Here is a 19,896-nt window from a genome sequence, read left to right on the forward strand (position 1 = left end):
AAGAGCTGCACCAAACAGCGCTCGGTCTGCACTTATCTCCCGTTGATGTGAGCACCTTCACCTTCACACAGGACAAATCTATATTTAACAGCTAACCCTCCCACCTCCAGTGTCAATCCCTCCCCCGATGCCAGCGAGGTGCGCTGTCGAGATATTGCGATGGTTTTGCCAGGCCCGTGCTCTGGAAAGGTCAGTCGCTGCTCCCTCCTGAGGGGGACGACGGCCAGCCATCTCGGCGGCATCTGTCACATCCTAACCACTGATAATTAGCCGGCCAACACGCGGCTCCAACCGGACCGACTGGACGTCCGTGCGATAGGACGCGGCTCGGCGGATTCAAAGGGAACGCACTTTTTTTTTTATGTCCGTGTTCCTGCCTTTGACTGAGAGAGAGGGGGGAGAGAGAAGCGACACAGCGGCAGAGAGACGGCCAGAGAAAAATGACTTGCCTGATGGTAAAGGCTAGCAATTGTCTGGAGTACCAGCCCATCGTTTATCGACCAGGCGGAAGTACATTCAGCTCGTACTAGTCATTACCTGCAGCCTCGCTCTGCCTTTCCCTAATACCATCCTCAGGCACACCTTCCACCGCTCGCCAATGTTTCTCTATAACTATCTCCTCCCCCCCACACACACATACACACACAGTCTTTGCACCATCTCCCTCCATGTCTCAGAGACCTCGGCACGCCATTAGAAAGACAATATAGAGGAGACCGTCTTTGCTCGAGCATGTCAGACAGATTCAACATCACCGGCCTCGCAAGGCCCCAAATACACCCATCATCTCCTGCCCACATAATCAACACTGTGAAGAGACAGAGGGAGCAAAGAGACAGACGGTGCGGAGATTGTGGTTAAAAGAGGGAAAAAAACGGGAGGCGAGGTGGCACGGAGAGAGAGAGAGAGAGAGAGAGAGAAATGAGAGAGACGTGATGATCAGCTTGATTTGGGCCCACTCTCACTCTCAGCCCTGGAGCGTCGGCATCTCAGACAGATACAGTGGCAGCTGCATGGAGCGGAGAAACTACTGGGGATGTACACACAGAAAGAAACGACGTGAGGAGGATTCTTTTTTTTTCTGTCAACACAGGACACAGAAGCACACAGTAATGAAAGCCTGTGTCGTGTTCAAGGCTCCTTTCAACATTTAAAGTAAGTCTTGAAAATAAAGACATACAATGGGTTTTTGAAAAGGTTTTTATATGAGCTACTCAGGTGGAGTGTGGTCGTTTCAATCGGGCCACTAATCAGGGGACAGCACGAGTGTGTGTTTTTAGCTGCTCCACTACAAATAGGGAGGGGGAAAAAAAGCTTCTTCAAATTGCTCTTGTTCCACATCCCAAAGATATTCACTTTACACGGATAAGAGGACAGAGGAAAAGCAGCCTCACATTTGAGAAGCTGCAATCGGTTTTTCTTAAGACTTGACGAACGAGATGAATTATGAATTGATTAATGCAAAAATAAAGATTAATTGACTAATTATGAGTTAAAGAAAAGATTTATTAAAAAACTCTGCATCAACTCAAACATGTAATGGGGCTGACAAGAATGCGAGCCTGGTGGTCACTGTGATGGATGACACAAGTCAAACAAGTTCCGCTCATATGAAATAAAAATCTATTCAAATGTATAAAACCGAATCAGCAGCTTTCAATCAGTCGGAATCTGAACAGGATTCTCTCGAAAAACAATCTACAACGTTTAGTCAAGAAAGAGTGAGGAGACACAGAGACATGAGGTAAAAAATCAACACTGACGTTTGAGAAGGGAGAGGGGAGCCATCATGTCGTGATGAGGGTGTATGAGGGTATGAACACGGGGGAGGGATTGGTGGGTGGAGGGACGGGTGGTGGCTGGGGTGGGGTTGGAGAGTGAACCGGTGCCTTGACAGCGCAGTAGGGGCCAGCACTGTGAAGTTGCTTAATCCTGGGATTAGCTCGGCAGGGGGGAACCGCCGCAGCGGGGGGGGTTCTGGGAGCCCGTTGTCCCCGACCACAGTGCCACGCTGCAAGGCTACCGGGGGCCGGCTGTGCCCCCCCAACTCCCACCATCCCTTCTCCCCTCTTCCAAAACTAGCCCCAGGCGCTGTGTGACCTAGTATGTGGAAACAGATCCACACACACACACACACACACACACACACACACACACACACACACACACACACACACACACACACACACACACACACACACACACACACACACACACACACACACACACACACACACACACACGCACTGCCGCTCATTGGTTCATTATTGCTGTGGAGAGGCTGGAGGTGCTCGGGGAGAGAGAAGAGTGAGGGGGTCTTCGCATGAGCCCTATTGGTTCCAGTGTGACTGATTGTGCAGCGCTCATCGGCCCACCTGGGGGGCTGCTGCATCTACACACTCCTCTCATCTTCTCCCGCCGGCTCCGCGCTGCTAAACTCTTCCCGCCCCCCTCCTCGTCTCTCTGCTTCCCTCTTTTGCCGAGGGGTCCACAAACACCCGGGGCTGCGGAGCGGCAAGGCGCTCCGTTGTCATCCGCATCTCCACCCTGTTGATTATTTCCCCACTGTCTCCAAAAGAGAGTGCTGTTGGGCAGGGAGCGGGGATGGACAAAAGAGGAGTTTTATCTCTGAGTCGTGTTGTATGTGTGCGAGAGCGGCCTGTCCACATGTACAGTGTGTGTTTGAAATGCGTCTGCATTCAGGGCAGCGAGACCCAGAGCTTGGACTGACGGTGATCTCTTTCTGGCTGCTTTTACCTGACAGACAAAGGAGCCCATCACGCCCATAGGGGCAGCCAGGAGGGACACCCTGCCTCAGCAAAACTCACATGACCAGCCGGAGCTTCTTCCTTCTTATGAATGGGACTTGGGGTCTTCTCTCCCACCCTTGGTGTCCCACAGAAGGGGAACTTTCTCTGGGTGAGTGGCACCCCAGCGTGCACACCCACCCGTCGCCATCAAGCACTTAAAGACTCGTCGCTTCAAAGTGCAGCCCACAAAAGACTTCAACTGTGGGCAGCGTGCGGCATGATGAGACCTCCAACTGGAATCTCCATCTCGCGGTTGTTCTCGCTCATGTCCTGGTTTGATGACATTTCCCGGGAGCCATTCACTGCTCCTCCGCAAGTTTGCCGATGCATTACCATTCGCCTCCCTGCGTCGCACCAAGCCAACACTCTTGAGAAATGGCCCATTGTGCTGGTCAGACGTACGACTGCGCTTAATTGAAAAAGTAAAAGTCAAGAAAAAGATAGAGGTGTTGTGTTGAGAGAAGGATAAAGGCATTAGTTGAGTCAGAGATAGGCTGACAGCTCCGGAGGAAATCGACAACCTCCACAGAGATGGAAAAAAACAACGATGCTGAGATTCAGTACGAGACAAATAATGCTTGGATAAACAAGACGCGGCGCAAGGACACTCACACATTCTCCAACACTAAATGTGCCAGTTAATGAACCTGAAAAACGACGCATGAACGGCGGAGCCTTCTACACAGATTTGATGGGCACTTGTTTACATACTGCAATTTGAAAGGTCATAAAAAAAGAGCCAGAGAACAGGATCTTTGCAAATTGCTCCCCGCTCCTCCAGCCAAACAGTGCACCATCCCTGACGAGGAAAAAATAGTTGCTGTACCCAATTTCGTGTCCCTAATAGTCTTCATGCAATATTAACTCGCAATAGAGCTTGGAGGACTCACAAACCTATGCATAGTGTGCAATAAATAAAACAAAACCATCTGTGATTGACACATCATTAGACACCCATGAATTATTCAATATCTGCAATCATATTGGTTTGCTGATGGATCAACATGCTGAGGAGCATGTGGGCCCAGGGTACCTGATTGCAAGTTAAAAGCCTCCCGAACTCCACTGCTCCCATCCCTAAAATCTGTCAGTCATTAGTGCGGGGATCGGAGAGCGGAGTAAGGCTGCTCAGTCCGCCGAGTGTTGATTTGGACCTCCCGCCGCTCCCAAAGAAAAGGCTGCATCCTACCAGCTTTGAGATGGCTCTGATTGAAGACATAATTGTGAGTGTGGGTGAATTTCACGGTCAGGAGCGTGAAACCCTCAGTGAGATGGATGGAGAGATGAGAAGTGAGGGGAGGCAGGAAAGGACTGCAAATTAGGAGCCAGTGAGCGAGTGCGAGGGGAGAGACCTTGTCTCAGGCCGGGCGTAGATATACGCTGACACGCAAAAATAAACACAAAGTGCGCGCACAGCGGCAAACATATGTACATATACTCAGGGAGCAATGGGTACAGGAACACATAAGTGAGCACCGAAATGCAGACGCATACACAATGGGGGAAAAAAATAAAAAAATTGGCCGTGTGTAAACAATCTTCGCATTAATCACGCCATGAGCGGAGAAAATCGACTCTGGCTGTTGCGCCGCTCCACGCCACTCCCCAGCCTTCAGATACAGTCCCCACCAACTATCTGCACATCAAACAATACATACATGCACAGACTAATGATTGTTGTTATCAGGCTTTCCATGTTAAACTGCACTTCACGCCCGTGCAGCTCTTCTTCCTCCTTGTGCGGAGGTGACAAAACAAGGCTCGAGTAACTGTTTCCTTATCACCACCGGCCAGAGTTGACTCCTTCTGTGGACCGGTTGCCTGTCATTAGGAGTTTTGGCCCACGGCAGAGCTACACATGCCAAATCTGGTAGTTAGCTACAAAATAAAGGATCAGCACTTAATGGGGCTCATTTATCAAAGCAGATATGAATACATGCCTTCACAAATGGCCCTGAAAGTGATCTTCAACTCTTTCTTGGCAATGAGATTCATGTAATATTTCATATTTAAAGTCTGGAAAAATGTAACATTTTTTTAAAAATTAAAAAAAGAGGTTTCAACTGGCGGTTTTCCCGTGGTTCAAAACGGAAGAAGATGTATCAGTTTGACAGTTTCTGCAGAAGATTAGTTCTCAAGATGTAAACATTTTGAAACAAATGATCTGTTTTTGTGTCTTATCTTGTGAAAAAAGAAAAAAAAAGTGAGTGAATTAAATAAACTCCCGATAATAGTTTTTGTGAAATGAATTGCTGCCGTTAATCTGCCGAGCTCTTCCCGAGCCGCTTAGATTGTGAATGAGTTACAGCACCTGTCTTTTGGGTTGATTTGACAGACCAGCTGCCTGTTGTTCACAAATCTGCTGCGGAGTCACAAATCCTCCCTAATCTTTGAAATTTCTCTACCTCCGCTATGCAATAACAAACGCGCATATTCACATGCAAACCTTGCAACAGCTACTGTTCCCTTCACGTTGTTTCAACATCTTATCTCGGAATACATTATTGTTAGGAGCCCAGTCCGTCAGTCACGGTGTCAGTTACCCTCACCCTATTTTGATAAGACATTTAAAGCGTGTTTAGCTTTGTTGAGCATGAGATGCAAGTTGTATCAAGCCTATGTTATTGTCACCCAGTGGTAATTACAGTTTGCAAATGTATGCCCAATGTTCGAAATGTTACTTTGATTTGCACAGACAGACGATGTTCTACAAGATGAGGGAACACGTTTTGCCATGCACATTTTTTTTGCAAACTGTAATATCCATTACTTGAGGACAACCCCACGTTCAGTTTGTGGGATATCCAAAATAATCCCATGTTGCTGATTTTAATTCCTTTTCTGGAGCAGGATGCTTTGGTGATTGTAGCCTCCCGTCTCTCAGCAATTTTCTAAACTGCATGAGTGATGAGGAGGAGAGGCGACGCAAACGTGCAGGTGAGATTCTCTAATTCTTTAATACCGGTAATAAGCAAATGCACATGGTATGATAACCAATCGATTTTCATGCCACGGTTTACTGTGAAACTGCTTTATCGCTGCGGGCCTGATAAAGAAGAGTCATGAAGTTAACAAACTGAACAGACACTGAAGTTTCTTAAGTGTGATACCTTGATCTACTGGTCAGATCAGACCATGTAAAGCTGTATTAGTAAAGCCCCTCAGTGTGAGTAAAGTGTTGATGTGACCAAATATGTTATTAATTTTTTAAAAAAGGCTCCAAAGGCATTTTTATGCACTAAAATAGTTTTATTAACTTCTTAAACACTTAACCTTGTCACGAATCTACGGTCTGTTTATTTTATGTTGTTTATAGTCAGTGGTATTATTCTGCTGAGACTCACTTATGCATGTTTTGGTTGGACTGTTACTCAAGAGTGTAAATGTTCATTATGAACACGGGTGTTTGTGCTCACTGGCCACATTCCATCCTTATGAATAACAGGTTTTCAAAAAAAAAAAAGCTTGAGGCAGACAACTCTGTCCTTATCAAAATGAAAAATCAACTTCTCCGCAAAGCCTTCAAGTGCAAGTTGTTTTCAACCCAACACATTCGTTTTGCTTCATACACTCAACAAAGAAAGGATTAACCATACCTGAAGGGGCACATGTACTGATATCCAAGTGTTGTGCGAGCCGCAATACTTGGCTTATTCAATTATGAAAATATCACCGCGTATATAAGTTGGCTACAAGCATATAATGTGTTTCTTATTGAAAATTTTACATTACCAATGCCGAAGGTGTAATTTCTTCCTCCTAACCAAAACTTATAATGCAATAATACAAAACCCGATAAGTTTCTACCTGCAGGAAGCAAAATGTGTCCAACCTATACAGTATCTTTGTTATTCCCCAGTAGGAGTCGTCACCTTGACCACAGTAAATACAGTTGGATGCTCTGTTCTGCATAAAAGTGTATGCGGCCACGGTCGAAATTTTTACCAGTTGATTAAAAGGTAGACTATCTATATAATACGTTTTAAAAGGAATTACCAATGCCTTTTGTAATCATTATGTAAAAAATTACCACATGAACCTTTCAATTTCATATCTGCAGAGACACTAGCTATATGAATAGTGGACACCAATAAAGTCCCTGCCTATGACCTCTCATTTTATTCCAGATTAGTGAGTCATTAGGCCTTGTGATTCAATTAGGACACTGGTTCCACATGTCAGTTTCTGAAAAAGACTAAAAGAAAATCCCAGGTTGCTTAGAAACCAGCCTATTGCCTGCTCTGGCAATTTTTGCAAACGGCTTATAGAGAGACCTTTTAGCTTTTACATGGTAAGGCCAGTAAAAAATAACCATGACCCTGTGTTACAAATGGCTCACTTTCAGCCCGAGCATCATACATTTTTCTCCCAATCTCCAACTATTTTGTTTGGCGGGTTATTTCTCCCTCGCCAATGCAAACCTCCGAGAGTGCAGTGCAGGGGCAGTAATACGCGGCAGAAGAGGCCTCTGGCAGTTCTTGGAGAGAGGCAAAGTAGGTTAAAGTTTTTACGGTGCCGATAATTGAGTCCAGTTGCCTCCGAGAAGCTTCATGACGGCACAAAAATGCACACATGGGCACAAACATACAAACGCATCGCGTGGCGAAGCGCTGATTTCTTCGGAGCCGCGGAATGCCCCAGATGCATCGGCAGCTCTCAAATTAAGCAGCTCAGAGACAGAGGAATCAAATGCGTTTCCATTACGGGGAAAATATTCCATCTACCCCTGTCATAACGACACTGTATGGCAGCATTACGGGGAAATATCAAATTAGGCTGTTTCATTTGGAGGACTGTTGTGCATTGCGAACAGCTTTGGAGATCAATTGAGCTGCTAGGTAATGAGCGGCAGCGGCCTGCTGTAATATACTCAGTAATGTTCTTTTGATTGCTTTGGTTAATCTCGCTCTGCCGTGCAGGGGGAGGCAGCCCCCTCTCCCCGCTGAAAGTCAGGCCTCGGCCCGGGTTGGAGAGAAAAAAATAAGAGATGGGGGAGCAGCATTACAAAAGTCAAAGGGTATCAAACCAATTCCGATATCTGAGCAACCCCTATTCAACTTTTTTGCCACTAGGAAATTAATGACACACAGTGAGACAATTGTCGATACCTGGTTTTTGTGCTGAAGATTTTCAACATGTGTGGAGAAGCACAGAAGTGGAAGACCCAGCTGAATAGGCCGTAGTGGAAGACCTTCAAATGGAGTGTTGATGAAGTGTCATTGCTGAGGTGGATAGAATCAGACAAAGTATACCACTGCTCTGAAAGCAGAGCCTCTCACTCACCACTCGCAAACAAGTAAAGAGGAGCCCGCTCCCCAACACTCGCAGCTGTGGCTATTTAATATGCACCAGCTCAGTTCCATTCCTCTGCACCTTTGGCTCGCACAGAAAAATGCTAACAAACCTGTCCAAACACTTTTGCAATCTGCCGCGCCACACGGCTGCGTGCCACACTATCTGCCACGTTACACCACGCAGAGTGAATATTTATTTGCTCAACCCGGATCGCTCAGCATCCCCCCCCCACACATTAATTTCTGTGAAATCGTCCATGTGCTCGCAGAGATGGCTGTCGAATTAGTTTTTAGAGCTGTATGGGACTGCGCAGTGTACACCCGGCTGAGAGCTGCTGTTGGCGTATGTTGTGTCGAGGGAAAAGCTGCTGGCGAGTTTGGCGTGACCCCTACCTCTCCACGTGGTCCAGGTTCCCTGATACACCCAGGCCTCCAATGGTGTAGAGTTTGCCATCGTACACCAGACTGTTGTGTTTGCAGCGGGCCACAGTCATCCGCGACACCAGATTCCAGTTGTCCAACAGGGACATGTAGCACCACACATCGGCCACCATCACACCCGACTCGGTACCACCTGAAATGTATACAAGGGTTATTTAATATTAGATATTATGAAATAGATGTAGGGTGATTACAAGGGTGTTTCCACAATAGGAACTAGGAAACAAAGAACAAAGAGTCCCTCCTCCTGGACAGGTATACTTTCCACTAGTTCAAGATTCTTCCTAATATACAGTTAATGTTAAAATAAAGTTATATGTAGTCGGCTTCCCCATAACTAGTAGCTCCTACACTCTGAAAGAGAAATTAATAACCATAACATTGTCAACTAGATTGATTCTGGAGTCTTCAGTCTTGTCCACCTCTTTATCCGTTCATTACATTTGATCAAACTTACAGTAAGAGTCTCATCATATTATATACAAAAAACAATAGGATGACTATTGTCTTCATTTCGGAAAGTTGTGTTTCAAAACCAACTGTCATCTTTAGAATGCAAGACGAAATTCCGGCTCCAAGTTTTCCTGTGGCTCAAAATTTTGCAAAATAAACGTCGACATCAAGGGATCATGGATGAAGATTTCTTTCTTTGAAAAAAAACTCCTTTCAATATTGAGACCTTTTACTCCTGAATGGTTTGTGTTTAAGTTTTAGGAAAAGTGAAAGACTTGAACGACTATGACTGAAAGTAGTTCTTTTTGCCGTGTTGACTGGTGAAAGCAGCCAGCCAGCAAAGCTGTGCTTATTTTAGCTCTCTCTCTTTAAAACAGCCTGTTGGCTGTGTAGTCTGACATGTAACACCGGCCGTGTCTCAGCGTCCCTGGGTCTGGTGTGAGGAAGGTTACAGAGCGGAGCCCGCCGATTGGCTCGCCAGAACACCTATGATTTCCCCACCGGCTGTCTTGACTCCCGGCGGACACATGCACAAACCTGTTCCAATGCCCACACACAAATTTACATTTATATGAAAAAAGGGGAGAGGAAAGGTGCGCGCAGGACAAATCCTGTTGCATTTCCACGGTGCAATGTCAAGGTCTGATTGCCGTGCAGGATTCTCGCACAAATGGACCATGGAGGGAGGAATTCGGTCTACCTCTGGAGGAGCAACTCAAAGGTGTGTCACAGAGGGAGTCACAGAGTGCACAGTGTGCCACTATGGAACAAAATAAACTGCACAACACTGCAGCAACTGTAAAGCCAGACACCGGAAAAAGTCTAGCTTTTTTTTTTTTTTTTTAAATTGCTCCACAGAAGGTAAATAGAAGAGATTTTATACAAGAAGGGCTCTTCTGAAAAGAATGACAAAGTTGTCTATAGTCTTGGGAAGAGAAAAACTTTCAAATCCACTGATAAGTGAGCCCCGAGGGCGGCCAGCCTTTCAACGCTAACTGTTCGTGAAGGTCACTGGAGAGTTCAGGAGTGTCAAGTATCGTGTCATATTTAACCTTCAACCTTTCAAAAAACAAACAGACAAACAAACCAAAAAGCAAAAAATCTATGATGACAGAAATATTCTGACCTAAAGATCGGGAAAAGGCTATCCCAGAGTTTTTGATCGTATCACATGATCGTTCCGCTTTGTTGTTATGAAACTGTAGATGCTTTCATGAACAATTTAAAGCTTGAGGCAACTTTGTTCTGTCGACTTCTGTTTGCAAGATCAAGATTGAACTTTAAAAGTTCAAGCCTTAGCAGATAATTCAGTGTTACTGAAGTGGATTTTTCGTTCACTGAATGTAACTTACACCCTGTACAATATTATGATTTTAGTTAATATGTGTAATCTGTTCCTGGCTTCAGGGATAACCTTTCTCTACTGCAGTGCGATGAAGTGATGGGCTCCACTGTCCTCCTGCCCTGTGCCACTAAACGGCCGCAGCGGCAGTAGAGCTATATTTGTGCGGCTGGAGTGGGCGATTTAACTCACCTGACAGGTAGATGTTGTCTCCCGCCGAGATGACACTGAAGAACTCGCGGTCGTAGAAAGGCAGGCTGGCCAGCGGGTACCACTTACTGTTCTGGGGGTTAAAACAGGTGACTGCTGTCAGGGAGCGTTGGTTCATCCCGATCGACTGACGCCCTCCCACCAAAACTATGACCTCGGCTACACCTGGAGGACAAAGAGAACAGGAGGAGGGTGGTGTGAGAAAAGAAAACAAAGAAGACAGGAGAGAGCAGGCCATCAGGGTTTCCTCCGGTTAATAAGAGCCAAGACTGAATCAAAGCCCCATTGAGACGCCCAGCGCTGCAGTTAACAGCAGCATAACGTCTCCTGGCTTGTTGCATGATGATTTAAGTATTTTAGACACGGCCTTTAAATCCAATGTGACATTTTCAAACATTTAATAATGAAACAATCAAAGAATTCCTTTAGACCCTTTCATTTTCCGACAAGAACCTTGATGAGCTGCGTGACAACAAACCACCACGCAATAAGCCACAGATGCAACTTAATTACCAAGACTGACGAGGCTGCTATTTGTTGTGGCGCAGCTCTCGATTCTATGTTCCTTCTATGATACAAGCACTACGCTGCACATTTACTGTCCACACACACACACACACACACACACACAAACACACACACACACGTGAAACACACACTGTTTGGCCAGGATATTAGAGAATCACAAAATCAATACAAGAGAATCAATTTGTGTAAATTTATATGTGGAGATGTGTCTCGTCTCCCGCGTGCGTGTACCGAGGGCCTTGTGTGATTACACGACACTGGAAACATGTGCAGCAATTCTCACCCGATCTCTGCTCTCAGACATGCACACGCACACACATATTCTGGATAAAGACGCCAGTGATCCAAAACACACACACAAACAGGTTGGCGGGCTGCCACATGCACGTCTCAGGTCCTCTCAGTCCTCAGCAGCAGGCACCAGTGAGCAGAGGCAAGACGACGAGCCGCCAGACAGAAATGAGCTGTGTGTTTGTAAGCAGCAGGCAGGCGGGCAGAGGGATGGGAGCCAGGGAGGAGGAGGAGGAGGAGGAGGAGGGGGGGGGGGGGGGGGGGGGGGGGGGTTGAGGTGGAGCAAGTGTGAGGTGGGGAGAGAGAGCGAGAGAGGAGGGAAAAGAAGAGAGAATGAGAGAAACAAGGGACGAGCGCGAGGGAGATCTAATCTTCATACACTCCAGACCAAGACTAACCGCTGGTTTATCTGCTTGGATCAATAACTTTTCCACACAGACGATCTCCTCTCATGCACATCCAGAGGTGCCTGTTTTTATCCTTCTGCGTTTTTGTTTCAGTAAAAACAAAAAACCCTATCTCATTTTTATTTCCTCAGGCTTCTCATTTTCGACCAAAACTGGTAAAACAGAAAGGGAAGAAGAAAAAGCGTGAACAAGGAGAAAGATAAAAGAAAAAAACCCCACAATGGGCTTTGCCTGGGCTGAGCAAACGGACAGCCGTAAGCACTACCTCAGACACACCGTGGACACACAGCTAAGACTTAGTGGACAGCTTAGAGCCGGCCGGCTCTTTTTCCTCGCTGAGATTTTAAGAATGTGCTCCTCTGCGTAGCACGGGGGAAAGAAAGTGACGTCTCAGGGAGAAACTGTGACGGTGTCCCGGTACACAAGCTAAAAGAGGGACAAGTCATGGACAAAACACAGAGGGCGTCGGGGGTTTGCCGTCCTCTCTGGCAGCACGTGAAAAATGTGCTAACTTGGCGCGTCGCTTAAAAAAAGATCAGAGTTGAACTCGTTGGCCCATCATGGGCCAGTTGTCACGGCTTCGTGGCATCACGGGCCCCCGACGCCACCCCTCGGACGGCCCCGAAGACCTCCAACAGACCTTGGATGTGCGGCTAATAAATGAGGGGTGTACGTTTTATAGGACGGTCGCGGTCAGCCACAGCGGCGGTTCTTTGAAAAAAATGATTAAGTGAAAACGGGCTGTTTGTCTTTCCTCTCATGAGCCACCACACAGACACACACACACACACACACACACACACACACACACACACACACACACACACACACACACACACACACACACACACACACACACACACACACACACACACACACACACACACACACACACACACACACACACACATTAATTATATTGACTTTGTTCCACTATTGTTCTTCCCCGGGTTTGCTCTACATATTTGTACTCCATTTCTCTTCATCGCACACTATTTTTCAACTCCGTTGGATAAGAAAAGTTGGACTCTGCCTTTGTAGGATCACAAATTCCATCTGGTTTCATCTAATTTCCTTTCATCCTCTTAGCCGTTCCATTTTGTTGATGTTGTGTCAATTAACTTGGCAAAGATTGTGTGTCTGTGTCTGAGAGGTTTGGGGATTTTTTCTTCCCCCCCTGCATGTCAATCAAACTTTGACTGTTTTAAATTTGGTTTAATATCTGTGCAGGTTCATACCATTCAAGAAGAGATATTACATTTTATTCTATCTTAAAAACACGCGGAAGATGGACAAACACTGCTTCTCCTGAGGCTGCGGATTTGTTTAATTCCTCCATTTTCAACCTAAAATGTAGAGAGGACATGTTTTAAAAAGACAAACTGAAAATGGGTCATTTCTTTTGTTGTTTCTTCTCCACTAAACCAATGTGAACCCCTGCAGTGTCTAATTAGGCCGTCCTAAGCAATTCTACATGCTGCCCTCAACGTGCCGGATTGTGCGCCTGTGCACATGCGAGTCTTTATTATCACCTAGTGCACATATGCAGGGTTGTTCTCGGCGCTTTCCGCTTGGTGAGACACGTCAGGGCGAGTCCACATCTGGGCGCCGAGGCTGCTGCGCGAGTCTGACCCCTGAAGCCCTGAACGCATTCACAAGCTCACGCAGCCCAACACCGGCCTGTCAGAACGCAACAAAACAGGAGAAGGGCACCGCTGACGGGGGGGGGGGGGGTCACGGCATTGGAATCAGATGGTTGTGTGGGTGTGCAGATGTGTGCAAGTTTTCTCAGACAACGAAGCCTCGCAGGGATGGCTGTCAGTCAGTGGGAGGTTTGATGGGAGTTGGGTAGAGGCATGAAGGGATGGAGGATCGAAGAATGGAGACGAGCGGTTGGGGATGAAGGAATAAGCAAGTCTTGACAGCTCTTGTTTTTTTCTTTCCTGGTCAGAGTTTATACCCATGACAATTTGGGGAGAGAATGTCTCCTTCTCCTGATTGTTTCGGACCTCTTTTGTTATATTTCTGCTACATTTTTAACCTGTCTATATAAAAAGGCATAAATCAGATTTCTTAGGTGGCAAGACGCAGGCTCCAATGGGTTTTATCCACTTGAATAGTAAAAAAAAAATGAATCAGAATAATTATGATTATGGCTGTGTGAGTAATTGGAATGGAGAGTTAGAGCGGTGACTTCATGAAGCAGTATGGGAGCATGACTGCGAGGACAACATCTGGATTTGTATTCTATCAAACCGCTCATCGCAAGCTGTGACTTGTTTGGCAAAAAAAGAAAGAAAAGAAAGAGTATGTCTTCCGAATGATGGACAGGGTTGAGTAAGGGTTGAATCTTAAACTGAAGTCGATTCACCCGCGGGGCGTGACACACGCACACACGCTGACAGTTTCCTGCGTGCTGCTTCCGCCCAACTCCACTAAATGAAACCGATCTGTGACCGGAGCACGCCGCCCATGTTCCACGCCGTGCTCGAACAAGCTGGATCCCGACTGTAGACACATGCACAACGACAGACACACACGGATGAACAGTCACTTGGGAAGGAAGAAGAGGCTGATGGGAAGATGAAGACAGAACGGAAAGATTGTGTCGTCTCCACTTACGCTGGGCCTTATCTCACCTTGTTATGTGTCTCCCTGCTCTCTGCCCCATGCTGCGACCCTGCTTCCCTTATTCCTCTTCTTTTTCCCCCTGCGGTGAACACATCCCTCTTTCATGCTCTCTCTCTCTCTCTCTCTCTGCCAACCCAAGGGGAGACTTGGCTCTATCACTCTTTTTTCTCCTCAAGTCTTTTCCCACTGTTTTACCAATATATTTTCTCCTTTTCACGCACCTTTTACCCAACTGTTCCAGCCGTTGTGACCTTACTTTAACCAGCCACACTTGTGGGTACAGTGCACGGCTTTGCATGGGTAACATTGAACCAAAAGTACTCAGGGTAACTCTTGGGAATTACTCAGTAGGGTTAAATCTGAGAAATCAATCCCTCGCTCATTCGCACAGCGGCTAGGTATCAACCTCGCAAGATGAGATTAGCTGAGAGTCGGATTTCCTTCATGGAAACTGGTTTGAACTGCAGTTGCAACCCTACAAATTCCAAGTTCTTTTACTAAGTTATTGCATTATGCATGAGCTCTCAATGTGTAACAGTGAGCAGTTAACCTGATGAATATTGTAGCAACTTCTACTGTAAAGTATAGTGAATTCACAAAATATTAACGGTATAGAATTACAACATGTGAGAATACAGCAGGACAATCTGCGGGGGGTTCAGGGCGAGCGAGTGGCCGTCATGTCCTACCTGCTGCATGCTTGACCCAGGCGCCTTTGGCCTTTCTTCATATGTGATCGGCAAACTCTGGAAAATGGCCGGGAACTAATTTTCTAGATATTTTTGGGGGATTTGTGTCTGAAAACAACTTTTGATTGCATCTATACAATTTGGTACTGGGCACTCAGAAAACTGTATCAGTCTGAAACGAGCAAATACACTTGTGTCGCTCTGCGTCGGGTGTAAGATAGGGCTGTACTGTATCCCCCTTCTTTATGCCAAGTACAGATTTAAACAGAGAAGTCTGCAGTGGCTTTAACTGAATGGTGTACTTTACCAAAAATGTACATGTCTCGAATAATCCATGCACAGAGATTATGAGGTGTTTTTTTTTACTACTCTTTAACTTTATGATAGTCCTGAAGGAAACTAAGTTGGTCCAAAGACAGATATTTAACAGATAAATCACAGGAACTATGGATGACGATGAAAAACAACCGCCTATTCTATTCTGATGAGAAAAAAAATGACGTCACCTGTATAAATATATATGTGTAAATTTACCCATGAAGTGTTTAACTAGGGCTTTTACTCAGTGGGTATCACAGCCAAAGTGACACCGGCAGTCTGTCTCTCAGAGCTCAGAGCCATTTATATCTCACTGCTGGTCCATAACCATTTCCTCTTATCTCAGCTGCTTCTCTCTCTTTTGCTTTTTTTCTCCCTTTTGTAATCCTATGATTTCTCTCCCAGGGTGTTAATTTGCAACGGTGAGGATCAGGGGGCCAAAGGCTCCCAAATAATGTCAGGGTCCGGGAAGGATGCAGTGTGTCTTAATGTGCATGATTTGGATTGTTTGTTTGTGTGAGTGTGTGCGCATTTGTGTGGCAGGGTTTTGGTGCAGTTTGTTATTTGTCTGTTGGGCAAAAAACCCGAGCTGCTGTGATTGTTGTACTTGTAGGTGAAGACAAACATTTAGTGATATCTAGCCATGCAAAGTTTTGAGTTACTTGTCTCTGGGATTTCTACCCCAAAACAATGGAAGTGATTGAATTGGGTTTGTGTTCCTTACAGCATTGTCATGCACACAAAAGAAATTACATTAAAAAAATAACTCAACAGTATTGCGTCTTTTACCAGACAGGGTCCGCAGCACTCAGACTAATCTGCATATCTAGCTTTGGTGGAACAAATTTCTACTCAAGAAATAGTCCGTCAGAGAACTGATTTTCCAGAGTTTCAGGGACACTGTCGGTGGAAAGAGATGTTCCTGTTGCATATGTTAAAGTGACATAAATCTAAAGGGACAGATATCTGAAAATCTTGGCATGAAAACGAACCCAAAAAGGGGAAAAAAATGTGTATCAGCACAACGAGGCACAACTGGACGAGTGTGAGAAAATGAATGAGCAGAACTGGCCCCTTCAAACCTTGCAGTATCTGAATTGCAAACATTGTGATTTGAAGGATTCAGGCACACACATGCACACGCTGGTCGTACCGACCAGATCTGCACCATCAGCAAACAGTAGCAGTGATAAAGCTCTAAGCAGCTTCAGTCTGTCTGCTGAATATTGGATGAGAAATAGCTCTCCCGCCTTGCAGCAGGTACAGCAGGTCAAAGTGCCAGATGTGCTATGCGAGCTGCTGAGGCTGATCCATGTTCCTGTAAAAGCTGCTCGCTTCGGGTCTGAGCACGAACTGCAGCTACACAGGAACAGAATGAGTCAAGTTTTCTGGCAACAGCCGGAGTGATCGTTCACCCAGCCCCAGCCCCCCTCCCTCCGCCCCGCATGCTCCTTTCTTCCTCCTCGGTAACTCAGCCTGACAGTACTCAGTAGTCAAAAGGTCAAACGGACGTAACCTTAATTTTGGCTACAGCTCCTGCAGACATTTAGACCAAAGGTTATCTAATCTGGATTTACTGCCCCCATGTTACATTTATGAGCCAAGAGCCATGTGTTTGCTCGAGATTTCACTGATAAGCCCTGCGAATATCAGAAACTCATACTCGCAATCCTCCAGTGGATAGCTGCATCCAACTTTCTCTCTCTCTCTCTCTCTCTCTCTCTCCCGTTCACTCGCTCTCCTTTCTTCCCTCGAATACAATCTCTGACTCCAGAAATAACATCGGAGGAGAGGATCCGCTGAAGGGCACTCCTCACTTTGATCGATTAAGACATTTCTGGCACATTCCCCCGCATCCTGCTTTCCCAGTTTGAGAGGTGAAACAGAGTAATCTCACGCCGCATTGGCTCCGCGAGTCAAACCGGGCTGAATAATCACACGGAGCAGGACAGTAATCAACAAAGTCCTGACATAAAAAAACACAAAGCTTATAATCGTCTCTCCAAACTGCTGACAGCTTTCCTCGTCGCCGCCACCTTGCTTAATGCTTAGCATTGAGGATGAGCAACCGGAGAGAAAGGATGACAAATAAATTCAATTATTGGATGAGAGGGAGAGAGAGAGAGAGAGGGAGAGAGAGAGAGAGCGAGAGCGAGGGAGAGAGAGAGAGAGAGAGCCACTGACGAGGAACAGTCGAGAAAATGTTGGGGTGTCCAAAAAGACAGTGTTAATCAGGCCTGAGCCAGAAGCAGTGGGTGGCAGACTTGAGAGGAAAGTCATCTGATGATCATTCATGCTCCCCTCACAAGGTGTGAATCTTGTTCTCCTTCATTTGCCGCGGTGGTGGCGGTGTTCCGCCGCGGCCACTCTCCGAAGGAGCGGGCTGGCCGGTGAAGGTGTGAACGTGTAGATGAGTGTCGCCCCTTAGGGCTTTGGACCTCGCAGAACAGCCGGGTTTTATTATCTCCACACTGTGTGGCCGCCAGCCAAGCTATTGTGTGGGCTGACATAATGAAATGCAGCCATTTTAAAACCACCACAGAACCAGCACGCTGTTTCACTGGGCTTGCCTTATGCCGCAGGAATGTAAAATGGTCAATAACGTTTGATTTCAACATTTCCAGAGTAATTCAGGGAGCCACTCCAATCCTGCTGTAGCACACGCCAGGGTTAGGATCTCAGTTTTGGTAGAAAAAAGAAATCTTGTTACAGGGAGCTGTAACTGATTAATCTATAACACCAAAACACCAATTTGTGAATGAGGAGTGATCAAGCAGATATAAAAAAATATTCTTGCAGGGGCGTCAAGCCTGGAAGGAAAAGTTTGTTTTTGTAAAATTGAAATTGACTGAATAAATCAGTTGAGAGAGGGTGAAACTCGAATGCAAAGTAAGCATACCAGGAATCTAGCTTGGAGCATATCTGCAATTGTACAATTTACCATAAATTAACCAGCGACACAGCTGCGATGTCACATGACATATTTAACAACATTACCCATCAGAGCTCGACATCATAAGACACAAGGCCACTTCGTTTCAGAAACAGCCCCCGAGAGTGGAGCAGCGGCACGTCGCTCAAATGTTGCTGAGGATGTGAGACAAGCTTATTATCTGTCTTAAAGTTAATACAAGGCAGTCACTTTACATACAGTAGACCCCACAGTAAACACAATTCACATTTGGATCCTCCATCTTTTAGACAAAGAATTGAAGAGGATAATATATCCAATTCAAAGCAATTATCGTGCAAATATTTGATCTCAAGATATCAGAACCGAAGGAGCCTCTTAGATGAGAGGTGAAACGTCTTCAAGAAACCACAACCAAGTCCAGTTGTTCCTGATTCAGCAGCCTGTGGATGACTGCCACCTGGATGAACCAGAATCTCCACAGACGCCTTCGAAATGCTTTTGATGGTTCACCGATTATTGTAAGGCGGAGAATTATGTTTTTTTCTCTCGTTCCCGCTGCGCGACCCGAACGCCTGCTGCTGCACTACTTCATTTCGGTGAGCGGGGAACGCACTCCTGCCTGAAATGCCTAACTGGATGACAGTCAGCGGCTCAAACAGCTGGAGTGGAGCCCAGGAGATCCAAGAGTAAATCCAAAGTGTTGATCAGTTACAAAGCTTTCATCTCCGATATATTGAAACACGGAGAACTCCAAAATGTGTTACAGCGACAGCCCTGCTGGTTCAGGAAGCTAGGGGGAACACGCAGTCAGAGCTGGGGTTAAGGGACTGACGGGCTTTTTGTTTTCTGAACTGGACAACCACTCGGACTCTGAGCCCACCTGCACTAATCATCACCTTTGATCAATAAGAATAATAGCAAATAAAACATGACTCTAGTGAAGTCCCGTTGAGTCGTCTTGCATTATGCAGCGTAGTAAATGATTTCTTAACGTAAGGGTTAGAAAACTAAGATTTAAAGAATTTTTTTTAGGCTTTGTTTCTTGGGAATGATAAATACTTAACCATAAGAAAATAATGTTTCTCTTGAGCAGGATACTCCAAGCAAACCAATGTTACCGTAGTAAAGAGGGTTTAAATGTGGTCAGATTTCACAATGTGCAGAGTTACGCACATATCAAACATTACTGTATTACACATTTTTTAAATGTTTAAAAGTTCCTTAGTTACTATACCTATACTATATATGAGAGACATGGATCATTAGAGGAAGGGGGGAACACAGAGACTGGCTAAGGGATTTTTGTGCTACATCCTTCAAAGTCTAATCTCTATTGCCCCTAATGCTGCTGCTGTGCGTTTGCTACTGTTTGGTGCTTTTCCGCCTTGAGAGTCATGATTGCTTTATTGCAGATGATGAAGTAGACGGAGAGAAAGACCAGACTAAGAAAGAGTAGAGCTACTGTTTAAGGTCCTTTACACAGTGTATGTACTTAAAGGTTTAACAGTGTGTGTGTGTGTGTGTGTGTGTGTGTGTGTAAGCGCGAGAGAGAAAGTGTGAGCCGAGCT

At 45.8% G+C, this 19,896-nt stretch overlaps 1 protein-coding gene across 6 annotated transcripts in view; it reads right to left on the bottom strand.

Moving 5' to 3' along the window:
- Nucleotides 1-19,896, bottom strand: part of LOC118290068 (kelch-like protein 29) — a 192,074-nt gene that overhangs the window by 21,913 nt on the left and 150,265 nt on the right. For all 6 annotated transcript variants that reach the window (XM_035617404.2, XM_035617406.2, XM_035617405.2 and 3 more), the window contains 2 exons: nucleotides 10,533-10,715; nucleotides 8,498-8,678 (listed from right to left, as the gene is read on the bottom strand). In XM_035617404.2, coding sequence (XP_035473297.1) covers nucleotides 8,498-8,678; nucleotides 10,533-10,715 — 364 coding nt within the window. The remainder of the gene's footprint in view (nucleotides 1-8,497; nucleotides 8,679-10,532; nucleotides 10,716-19,896) is intronic.

The sequence above is a fragment of the Scophthalmus maximus genome, chromosome 18, assembly GCF_022379125.1.
Source record: "Scophthalmus maximus strain ysfricsl-2021 chromosome 18, ASM2237912v1, whole genome shotgun sequence".
Lineage (NCBI taxonomy): Eukaryota > Metazoa > Chordata > Actinopteri > Pleuronectiformes > Scophthalmidae > Scophthalmus > Scophthalmus maximus.